Source organism: Pterocles gutturalis, unplaced genomic scaffold, assembly GCF_000699245.1.
Source record: "Pterocles gutturalis isolate BGI_N339 unplaced genomic scaffold, ASM69924v1 scaffold28675, whole genome shotgun sequence".
NCBI classification, from domain to species: Eukaryota; Metazoa; Chordata; class Aves; order Pterocliformes; family Pteroclidae; genus Pterocles; species Pterocles gutturalis.
In genome coordinates, this window is record NW_010144237.1 from 1 (window position 1) to 11,162 (window position 11,162).

The following is an 11,162-nucleotide window of genomic DNA, read 5'->3' on the forward strand; positions in this document are numbered from 1 at the left end:
ACCACCACCACCACGTAGTCGCAACACCGTGTCCCCCCCCTCCACTCCCCTCCCGGTAAAATGGGGAAGGATAAGAAAAAGTGGAACTTCGTGAGTTGAGATAACGACAGATTTTTAATAATACCACACGAGGAAAACAAAAGAAAGGAGAATATGACAATAAGGCAAGATACAGAATACAATGGAAACACTGATACAATGAAATCCTCACCACCACGAGCTTCACAAAAGAGACCCCTCTCCCGGCTAGCTTCCCCTTATATCCCGGGCATGACGTCAGCATGGTATCGAATATCCGGCTATGCCCAACTCCCAGCTTCTGCGAAGAATTAACCCTATCCCAGCTGGACCCAGGACAGGTTTCTCCGTGAAGTAAGTCATTCTCCACTACGCCTTTTTCAGACCTGCAAATCCCAGGAGGTCTGAAGCATGCTATGGAGAAGCCGCAGGCAGATTTGGGTCCCTCTGGTCTCCTGACCTTGAGGAGAGGAACTGCAGCTGACAGGTCCTGCTAAACACGAGAAATTCCCCGACTGCCTCTGCACGCTTTGGCAGAACTACACCCTTCAAGAACATTTCCAAGGCCTGCCTTTGTCCTCCACCACCCACTTCCTCAGCGTCTTTGGCAATTCCCAGATGGATTTTTAGGTTTAGCAGAGCAAAATCTTGCTAAGCAGCCTGTCTTACAGCACAGCTCATGCCTGCAGGTAGAAATCCTCCAGCATGCCAGGCTCTAGAAGTCCAGCCAAGGATGATGAAGATACTAGCAGTTTGGAAATGTTTTTGCAAAGGCAAATTGCAGCAGGCCCACGTGCAGTACAGCACCTCTCAAAACTCTCTTTATATCATGGCACATGGATACCAAGGCCAACAGCCAGTAGCTTACATTTAACTAGCCAATCGAGGAAACATTTTAATTGCCAACGCAATTTAATTTGTTATTTTAACTCTCTTTTAGCCTGACTCTATGTCTAAAAACACCCATTTACTAAGGAAGAAAAATTAATCAGGTAAAGCTTGTAATGCAGAAACAGGATGGCAGTCAGGGTCTGGCCCATTTCAGGTGAGAGCAGCCACATGAATGGAGGAAGACGAACCCCTTTCTACAGCAAGCCAAACCACAATGCCAACAGTCAAAACTGGCGCAAACGGAATCTCTTTTCTTCTGCACCAGATGTGTGAGCTTTGCTACCTGCTGGGCAAACCCCTTGGTGGATGAAAGCCACAAAACAGAAATTCGTGGGGAACTAAAGGCCTGGGGGTGAAAGGCCTGAAAAAAGAGGGGACGAGAGGAGAAAGCCAGAGGTGGAGACCATCTTGGGTCTTCAGAGACATGGAGTCCATTATTGCTGTGCTGGTTTTGGCTGGGATACAGTTAATTTTCGTCATGGTAGCTAGCACAGGGCTGTGTTTTGGGTTTGTGCCGAAAACAGGGTTGATAACACAGGGATGGGTTAGTTACTGCTGAGCTTACACGGAGTCAAGGCCTTTCCTGCTCCTCACCGCACCAGCGCTCAGGCTGGGGGTGCACGAGAAGTTGGGAGGGGACACTGACCAAAGGGGTATTTCTGTACCACTGTCATGCTCAGCAGATAAAGCTGGGGGAAAGCTGGCTGGGGGGCTGCTGCTCGGGGACAGGCTGGACATTGCTCGGTTGGTGGTGAGCAACTGTTTTCATTTGCGTCGCTTGTCTGTCTTCGGTTTTATTTCTCTCTCTTTGATATTTTTCCTTTTGTGGGAAAATAACAAAAGATTGATGAGGAAGGTTGTAAACATGCTCAGGTGACTTGCAGCTGGGGTGTAGAAAACCACATATATCACACTAATAATTGTTTAGCCTTGTGTGTTTGACAAGTACATCACCTGTGTTTAGGTAACACAGGCCTGCGATGGACTCAGAGGCACTCTATCAAAGGCACTTGAGATTCCTGCCCTGCCGTGGGAAAGATGAAAGCACAGCAGTAAACTGCACCTGTGCAAATCCCTGATATACAGGCGAAAGCAGCAGGTTCAGTGATCCTCTAGCAAGCACCCAGCCCCATGGTGCCTGCATCCCTGCTTGTCTGCCTCAGTGCTGCTTCGGAGATCCCCTGACTGGCAAGGTAATGAAAATAAATTTACTCTTTGCATTTCATCTGTGGTTTTGTATTTGTTCTTGCATCCTGCCTGTGCTGGCTCTCACACCTTTTCATTACAATTTACTATGATTATTATTTTATTTCAATTATTAAACTGTTTTTATCCCAACCCACAAGTTTTCTAACTTTTACCCTTCTGATTCTCTCCTCCATCCCACCAGCTGGGGTTAAACCCCAACAACTGCTTTGCCATAACCTTCTGCATACTGCCAGGAAAATCCCAGCATTTGCCAACAAGAACATCTTGTTGTGAATTGACTCACAAACACAAGCAAAGCCGAGTCAGATGTGGCTACTACTGCCCCAGCTGTCCCTCTCCTACAAGCTCCTGCAGTAGTTTCTTCTCAGAGTAGAGACAGATGAAATGAGTAGGAAGCAGCTCCCAAATGACCGCTGGTGTAATGAGGTAACTCCCGATCAACACTGGTTTCCTTTGCCGTTCTGAGCTACAAACCACAGTGATTCACATGCTGCTTCTCATGTGGCTCGCATGTCCCTGTCACAAGGGCGGCAACCCCCAGGAAAGGGGCAGGGCAGAGGAGAGGGTGGAAATCATGTTCACCATCCAACTCTAATCCATTTGTGCTGGTGACTCAACTGACACGGCCCTTTGGCATCTCAGATCCCCATCTGTGAAACAGGGATGACAAGAACACAGCTCTGCCTCAGGTGCAGGAACCCGCACGAATAAGCCGTGAGGAGGCACTCAGCTGCTTCCTACAGGAACAGAGATCTTATACATATACAAAAAAAAAAGAGGGGAGAAAATAAAGGACAAAGAAGCTATGCCAGATGGCCTTTCTTTTGCCAAAATGTCTGTGCAGAATGACCTCTTTTGGGCGTTCTCCCTTAACATTATTACAAGTACATAAGAAATTGGATGTAATCAGGTCTAAAGTCCCAGCGGAAGCATAATTGTCCAGGATATTTCAACTGATGCCTGAGTTACTTGACTACACTTACCTAACTGTAAATATTTCTTAGTCTTTGGCTTCAAAAAACCACTCTCTAGAAGCATTGCATCTACCTATGAATTCAGAAACTCAGCCAGCCCTAGAAGTTAACCATAAGAACATTTTAACATCCTGTCTTTGCTACAGAGTGTTTATTGAACTGACAGAGCGGTTAAAATCCTGCTAGAGCTGGGGTTGCTAAACAAAAGTATATTACTGTGCAGGTAATAACACATTTGCTGTTATGGATAGAACTGGGTGATGTCTTACAGACAATTTGTCCAAGAAAATTTAGATTAAAAAGTGAATCCATTCATCCAAATTGCTTGTACAAAAACCCTTCTCAAAAACTCACAAAAGTAAAAAATACCTCCATTTAACGCAGCTTCTAAAATAGAAATGAGACCATTTTAGCAGTATTTCTTAGCATTGCAAGTTAAGACTTTTGAAACAGAGTACGACAACTTTACCTACCCGCCTCTCTCACTTCGCAGACAAGTCTGATGTCAAAAGCCTGAATCAAAACTCGATGGGGAAGCTGAAAAGTAACCCAGGCAACAAACAACAACAAATGTTAAATGCATGTCCAGCTACACCCTCAGCCACGTCTACAAAGTGCTTTTTCTCACTGTCTGCTCTCAGGGATAAGAGATTATCCCTATGTTAGAGGGGAGGAACTGAGGCATGACAGAAACAGCCCACAGTCACAGGAGAGGGCAAAGCAGGGACACCCAAATCCCAGGCTGATAATGCTCACTGCAAAGCCTTCCTCCTCTTTGATCTACTCTCCTCGAATGAGTATTTCTTTTAAGTATCAGGCCTATCCAACTGCTCATTTGAAAGCCTGGCTTGGATGGTCTCTTAAGACTACTTAAAAATTCATGAACAAGAATAATAGACATCAGCACAGGGCAAAGCATCAGTTTGTTTCTAGAAACCCTGGCAGTGAGCACCTTCTCCTCACAGTTCAACAACTTGAAGGCCACATGGCAAAAGAATGATCATCCCTTTGGGATAAGGTGCAGGAAAACAGTCAGAAGACATGCAAAAGGACTGACCTTCATCTCCACACACCAGTTTCTTCACCACACAGGGGATCTCTGTGTAGCCAAAGGCCTTCAGCTGCTCCACCTGCCGAGCTGTGATGGGATGTTCCCACATGGCTGTGTTCATAGCTGGGCAGAAGAGCAGAGGTTTGCTCAGATCCCAAGCACGGATGACACAAGTCTGCAGAAGAAGCCAAGAGGTTCAGCTCTGAGATGGGTTGTCTTTCCTCATTCCTTCTCATCGCTTTGCTGCACAGAAGCGCCTTCCCAGCCTGGGTGTCATTAGAGGGCCAAAAGCCTCAATCTGTCAGTGCAGCTGGACGAACTCACAGACAGATCCACGGGGCTGCTACTAATTTGTATTCCATTCCAGCAAAGCTCACCTCTGGCAGGCAAGAAAGATGAGGGAGGCTACAAAGAGGCTAGATCCCATCCTCCTCCGACTGAGGGCCAAGCAAGCAGCCCAATCACTGGAGCAAAGCAAGCTGGAACACCATGCGTGCAGACTGCCAGAGACCGAGGGAAGCGGAGGCGGGGGTCACAGATCATATCAGCCAAAGAGAAATCCCCAGGCAACACTGCAGATAAGCCAGCTGTAGAGCTAAACGCTCAAAGTCGGCAAGTGAGTCTTTTCTAAATGGTATGCCAACTGGATCCGTAACTCCTCACAAGGGGAGCACTGCTGCTTCCAGGGTACAAACAGAGGGTAACACAAACACATCTGTGCTGTTGCAGAAGATGTGGGCAGACTACAAACCATCTAGCAGCTCCTGCCTGCTACAGGGAATCATAGCTGAGTCCTCAGGAATACAGACCTTCCAGATAACCCCGTATCACCTCATCTCCTTAAAAAGATAAATGCCGGTTGCTCCTAGTGCAACGTCCCTCAGTTTCCCCAGGCCTAGCAGCACACAAAGGCACGCAAAGGGAGCTTCCCAGGCACCAACAGACCCTGGTGCAGGGTCTCTGCTCATAAGCACTCTGTGGTCTGAGAACACTGCCCATCCTTTTTTATGCCTTGTGATTTGAACCCTTCCCAGCACAGAAAAGTCTGCTACAATCTGTTCTAACTTGCCAACCAGCACCTCCAGCACTTGTTTTCCTTTGCTGGAACTACCTCTTCCCTCCACATGGCTCTCTGAGAAGACTGGCAGGACTTTATGAAGCCATGTGCCCCTAACATCCTTCCCAAGCTCTTCCCTCTGCTACCACCATCACACCCATAGTACCAAGGGGACCCAGAAGGACAAGACATTGCTTGCTCCCCGCACAGCTCCTCCTGGCTTCTCTCTGATCTCCAATGACCTGCTCATACAAATCAGAGCTGTGCATTTTGTTCATTTATATGCACTCCCTCTTACCCAAACAGTTAAGCTAGTTGCACAGGGCTCCCCAGCCAGAGCTGACGTGCTGCCCTCCGCTTCTAGCTCTAGGTTCCTTGCAATACTGAAGGGTGATGCACTACCGCAACATTTGCAGATCTGCAGCTTCCTGGCAGACCTTTTGGGTGGTTAATGCCTCTCATGTCTCCTAATGAAGACCTAACGCCTGGACACAAAGCATTCAGCCCTGATAAAGTCCCCCACCACCCAACAGAAAAGCACACTCTCTTTTAATACACTTTCTGATCAGCACCTTTAATACCAGAAGAACAAGCCTGAACAAGCAAAATCCCCTGTAGGTGAAACTGGAAGGTAAGTAAGCGTGAGCATGTCTGAATTTCTGTGCTATGCAGTTAGGTGAGGGAGGAGGTGAGGCAGCAGGAAGTAAACCATTTTATCTGATCTCACAGGTGTCTTTCCAGATTGCATCTAAAAAATGCAGAGAAGAACTCAAAAGGGAGTGCAAGTCTGTATGCACACGCATGTGTGTGTACACGCATGACGGAGAGAGGGCGGAGGCCAAAAGCAAGAAATACCACCCATCAGAAAAAGCGGAAAAGGCACAAAGAAGGGACTGGGAAATAATGGAAGAGACCAACAGAGCTGAGGAGTGGAAAGGGATGTAGGTCAGGGAAGGAAAGAACAACTGTTTGAGAAGGGATAGGGGAACCATACTGGAGGAAGAGAGAGACAAGCATATGAAGCGGGAGCAGAACATGCAAATCTCAGCTGCTCTCAATGATGGAGAAGCACAAGAGTTCCCAGGAAAAAAAGGGCAGACAGTCTGATGCTAGGAGGTGAGAGAACTCTCTGGCAGAGCTCCGGTTACTCACCAGCAGGTTGTCACAGATGCCGTTTGCGAGCTTTGCCAGTGTGTTTGCATCAAGAGGTGCCACCACCATCAGGTCAGCCCACCGTCTGAGCTCGATGTGCAGGACTGGGTCCGAGCGACCTTTCCACAGCTGTGGGCGAAACAAGACGCAGATTGCCAAACTCTCCCAATGAGCGCTGTGAACAACAGGCACTTTATCAATCCCACATTAGTAAGCACCATGTAAACTTCAGGGGAAAGAATTACTCTTGCATCAGTGTGGGAAACCCGGGACTGCAGCCACAGTGCTCACATTTCTGCTTTCCCCCCTCTTCCAGTGAAGGCCACGTTGCAGCCATGTTTGGGAAGCACAGTTAACAGATGGCACCAATGTGCCTGGTGCTCTGCGAATGGGTCTCCCTTCCCCACAACAACCACAGAATTCGACTCACAGGAAAGAGCTTTCCCTATCCACTTCCCATTCACATCATCCCTCAGCTTCAGACTCATTCATAAGAGGCAGCACAACTGAGCAGAGAAAAGAGCTCCATCCTGTCAGCCAGCTGAAGCCAGGCAGGACCAAACCACGGGTCATGGTTCCTGGGGGATTTGTAAGCTTGACTTTTATTTGAAATGAAGCTGTCCAGTGGCTTTTAACGTAATACAGACTCTTAACTGCACAAGTCACTTTTCAGTCAGGGTGCACACCCCTCCAATTACTCACAGCAGCAAAGCAAACCCTTGCAATTACAGTAGGGAACGGTTCTGTTGGCCTTCTCTAGGATGGACAAGGCACTTCCCTCCTCTCTCAGCTCTTAAGCAAATATTTCCCTTTTCACTAACACCCCGAGTTGCTCAGGGGAGTTCTGGTCTTTTCTTAAGAGCGCAGTTACCTGGGAAAGTGTCAAGGGAAGCAGCAACCAGCATCAGGTGCCTAATCCCCAGAGGACACACACAGCCACAGACCAGTAAGAGGTGCATCAGGGCCACAAACTGTTCCTTCTCTGAGTCACTGGAAACCACAACAAAAAGACAGCATCCGGAGAGCTGGTGCTTCCTGACACCTTTCCCAGCTCCTCCACTCTCTTCTGTTTTTTTTTTTTTTCTAGAAGCACTGAAAATTGTAGTTTTATTTTCAGAATAAAATCTCTCACAAACAGACACTTAGCAGGCTTACTTCCCACCCTTCCATCAGAGCAGTGTGTTATAAGGGCTCCACGCCTGCTTTCCAGCGTGCCAGCAGACCTCAAAGTCTGACCTGCGCCTCTCCTATCACGCCACCGAGGGCCCCTCAGAAATAACTGCCTGGAGCTGTAGCCCCCTAGGACCCAGATCTCCACCCAGACCTGCCAGAAAGCTTCCTGGCCCTTGCCATTAGCATGCCTCTCTCCACATAAAAGTGATGCTCAGGCCTGAGCATTGGCAAGAGTACTGGTGAAGAGCAGATCACCCTGTACTCAGATCGGTACTGCAAAGGAGGGATAAAATGTACAGAAAAACAAATGCTGATGGTTATACAGTGAACCTCTTCATACTCAGGGACTCTCACAGCATGTCAGCAAAGCTGCGCTCAAGAGAAGCGGCCATTTTATGAGGTCCAGAGATGTTCACAGGCCTGACAACTGAGCTGTCCCTTATTGGAATAGTTCTATCTGTGTGCACAAGCACATATGCAGACACCTCTGAGACAAACAGGAGAACCTTGCTAACTTCTAGCCACACTATCACACCAGTGCACAACACCTCTGGGTACTGGTCCTCCTCCGAACCGCTACACCAGGGTGGCTCTAGCACCAGAAGGTCATGCACTCAGACACCAGGCTGTTTTAAAGCAGCGTGGGGAGTTTTGTGAATGTCGGCGAAGTCTGTAGGTTCAGAATCAGAGCATTAAGCAGAATTCAGCTGTTGCCTTCATGACAAGTATGACTCATGACAAGCATCAAACACTCTCACCACGACTCTGCAGTGGCTTTCTTGACATTTCCTGATACCCCTCTCAGAGCTGCAGATAGCGGCTGAGCCCAGGGTGGCGAGAGCCAACTGCTACCCTCCTTGCCTGCTGCAGGTCTGCTAGGGCGGTACGAAATCCTCCAGTACAGTCAGGGAGCATTTCTTCTGTTCCTCATTTACAGCATGGTTGGAACCACATTCTTTGAAAACCATATCCCAAAGTGTGCATTACTAGAACAAAGTAGTCTTGGCCCAGGATAAAAAAAAATAAAATGTGATCCCTTGCAAAGAAACTTGGAGGAACACTTCTATTTACTGTTCAGCACTTGAACAACTAAGTGAATCTCCCAGGGAGCCTGCTTTTTTTATGAAGCATGACCCATTGGCCTTCTGGAAGCAGAAGACACGAATGCATGACAGCACCACTTGAACTACAAAACGTGTGGCTAGTGGGGACGGGACAGAAGCCGTTGCAGTCTTCAAAGGAGGAACAACTCACCTGCCACTCATCTTCATCACTGTAGAGGATGACAGGAATCTCCTGGGCATTGTAGAAATGCTTTGCTCTCTCAGTGGTGACCACCTTCACTTCAAGCTAATCAGAAAAGAAAGAGAAAGACCAATGGTTAGACTTGAGGACAGTCTTGTAAACCTGGGTAGAGGAGGAGGGCTTGAGCAGCAGAGACTTTGAAAGCTGCATGGATTCTCAGAGGACTTTTCCCTACCGCACACATGTGCATAACTGCAGCTATTCACAGCTGAAAGACCATGCTGCTGTGGGTGTCCACGGGAGCCAAACACTCATTTCATGCCACCCCAAAACAGGCAGGTGACTAGTCATTGCCTGCCAAACACGTTCACGTGGCCAGTTCACAGCGGGGACAGCAGGGAGGACAGAGCAGATCAGAACAAGGTGCAGTTCTGCACAGAACTTCAAAGGGACACTAAGAAGCAGCAAGCCAAATCTCAGTGAAAGATGCCCTTTAATCTCAAAATGTGTCTGCTGAAGGGAGCAGGAGAGCATCTCGCCTCAGTGGACGCCCTTAACTGCAGCACAGAGGGCTGCCGAGGTGTGGCATGCCTGGACGGCACTTGCAGGATCACTCTTCCCACACTCGGAGCCAAGAGGAAGGTCTGTGCCAAGAGAAAGCCCAGTGCTGAGCGATCAGAAAAACTGCTGAGGAACAAGCAGGTTAGCCGGGGCTCAGCACCACCACCGCAAGGCAAACCCACCTCTGCTGCACAAGGCTTCCCCCGAAAGGCTGGCTTTGGAAGACAGAGTACAACTTCTTGGTCCTGTGTACCACATTGTGCACCTCTCTGGATCCTTCTGCCCCTGCCTTTCTCTCTCTCAGTCTCCTGGTGATGAAGGTGGGGAGGTAGCCCCACACTACTGGACCTTACTTTTTAAAACCACTTTAATCAGGCTTGCTCCAGCCAGGGGTAACAAAACCAGAAGCAAGTCAGAGTTGTGACTTCCAGCTATCCTCCCTATCAAGGCCAGATGCTGGAAAGAGGCAAACCTGTGCGTGGATATGTTCATAGCACGAGGCTTCTGTGCAGCCAAAACAGCAGCTTCCCCAACAGACAGAGAGACTGGGTGAAAGCATACAAAGGTTCTCTCTGAAAGCTTAGATAAACCTGCCTGCCATGTTGAAAGCCAGTGGGACCTTCAGTTACATAGTATATATGGGGGAAACCCTACCAGGTCCCTTGGATGTTTATTTGACATGCAGCCTTAGGAGATCCTTTCGTTTCCTCCCCCAGAAATCTTCACAAGTGGAAAAGGGGGGTTTTCCCTTGTTTCCACACATCACATGACCTGCTCAAAGCTGTAGCTCTGCCAAACGTCGCACACAGCTGCCCGCCAAAGGCCGTGAACCAGAGGTGCTCTGCACACACTGGGATCGGCTGCAAAGCAGAGCCAGTGTCGGAGCGGCTCTGCGTGCACTGAGCATCCATGCAGCTGTATTTCCATCTGCAACTCCTCCCAAGGATGTACCTTGAAACCAGTCAACAGAGGGGCCAACACATGGAGGGAGTGCTCTAAAGACTGGTAATGTGGAAAATGCACCTCAGGCCACCAACTGCAGTGAAAAATAACTCTTTTCCTTGTTACAGGCCACTTTCAACCACTGTCTGCTCCCTCTGCAACCCACTGTGCGGTTCTCAGCCCAACGGAGATGGGGAGAAACCAGCCTCACCAACAGCTCCTTCCTGCTAGAAAACTGTGGCCTGAGGTACAGAGATGATGAAGCACTTGGTCTGCACACTCTTGCTAAAACAGCCTGATGAAAACCTCCAAGGAGCTATCTTCAACAGCAGCGGCTGAAGTGACAAAACACGTTAACCTATCTTCCCAACACTATCTATTCAACTGGGAATGGAGCAGTGCTGATTATCTGCACCCTGCACGGCTGGAAGAACAGCTGGGAGCAGTGGAAAATCTCAGCTTTAGCATATCATGGTCTTTGGTAAATTTTCCTGTTTCATGAAGAAAAAGTAATGGGAAATTATAGCTGCACATCACACCAGTGTTTGGTTCTTTGCCTCTTCTAAATGTCTGCTCTTTTTCATGTGACCCTAACTTGGAATCACAGCTGCATTTCTAGAGCTTCTGAGTGTGAAGATCATATTCACGGCAATCAACAGTGTTGTTTCCATACTAACCTCACAGGAAGCTGTGTGGAGCCAAGCAGCGACACCCGCAAAGGTGCCAACACCGCTCTCTGCTACGCCATGGGCTTTGATGAGGTGTTAACCTCGCAGTCTGCAAGATACTATTTATTTGGTGATTTGAAAGAGCAATGTGCAGTTTAACGGGGCACAGCTGCTCTCTAAAAAATGGAACCAGGAGGCCAGGTCTGCACTAAAACTTTTCA

At 48.4% G+C, this 11,162-nt stretch overlaps 1 protein-coding gene across 1 annotated transcript in view; it reads right to left on the bottom strand.

The window, feature by feature from the left end:
• Window positions 1-4,149: 4,149 nt before the first annotated feature.
• Window positions 4,150-11,162, bottom strand: part of PPCDC (phosphopantothenoylcysteine decarboxylase) — a gene marked incomplete at its 3' end in the record, with an annotated part of 9,789 nt that continues 2,776 nt past the window's right edge. The window contains exons 2-4 of the mRNA XM_010085045.1: window positions 8,780-8,875; window positions 6,353-6,481; window positions 4,150-4,318 (exon numbers count right to left, since the gene is read on the bottom strand). Of these exons, the coding sequence (XP_010083347.1) occupies window positions 4,150-4,318; window positions 6,353-6,481; window positions 8,780-8,875 (394 nt within the window). The remainder of the gene's footprint in view (window positions 4,319-6,352; window positions 6,482-8,779; window positions 8,876-11,162) is intronic.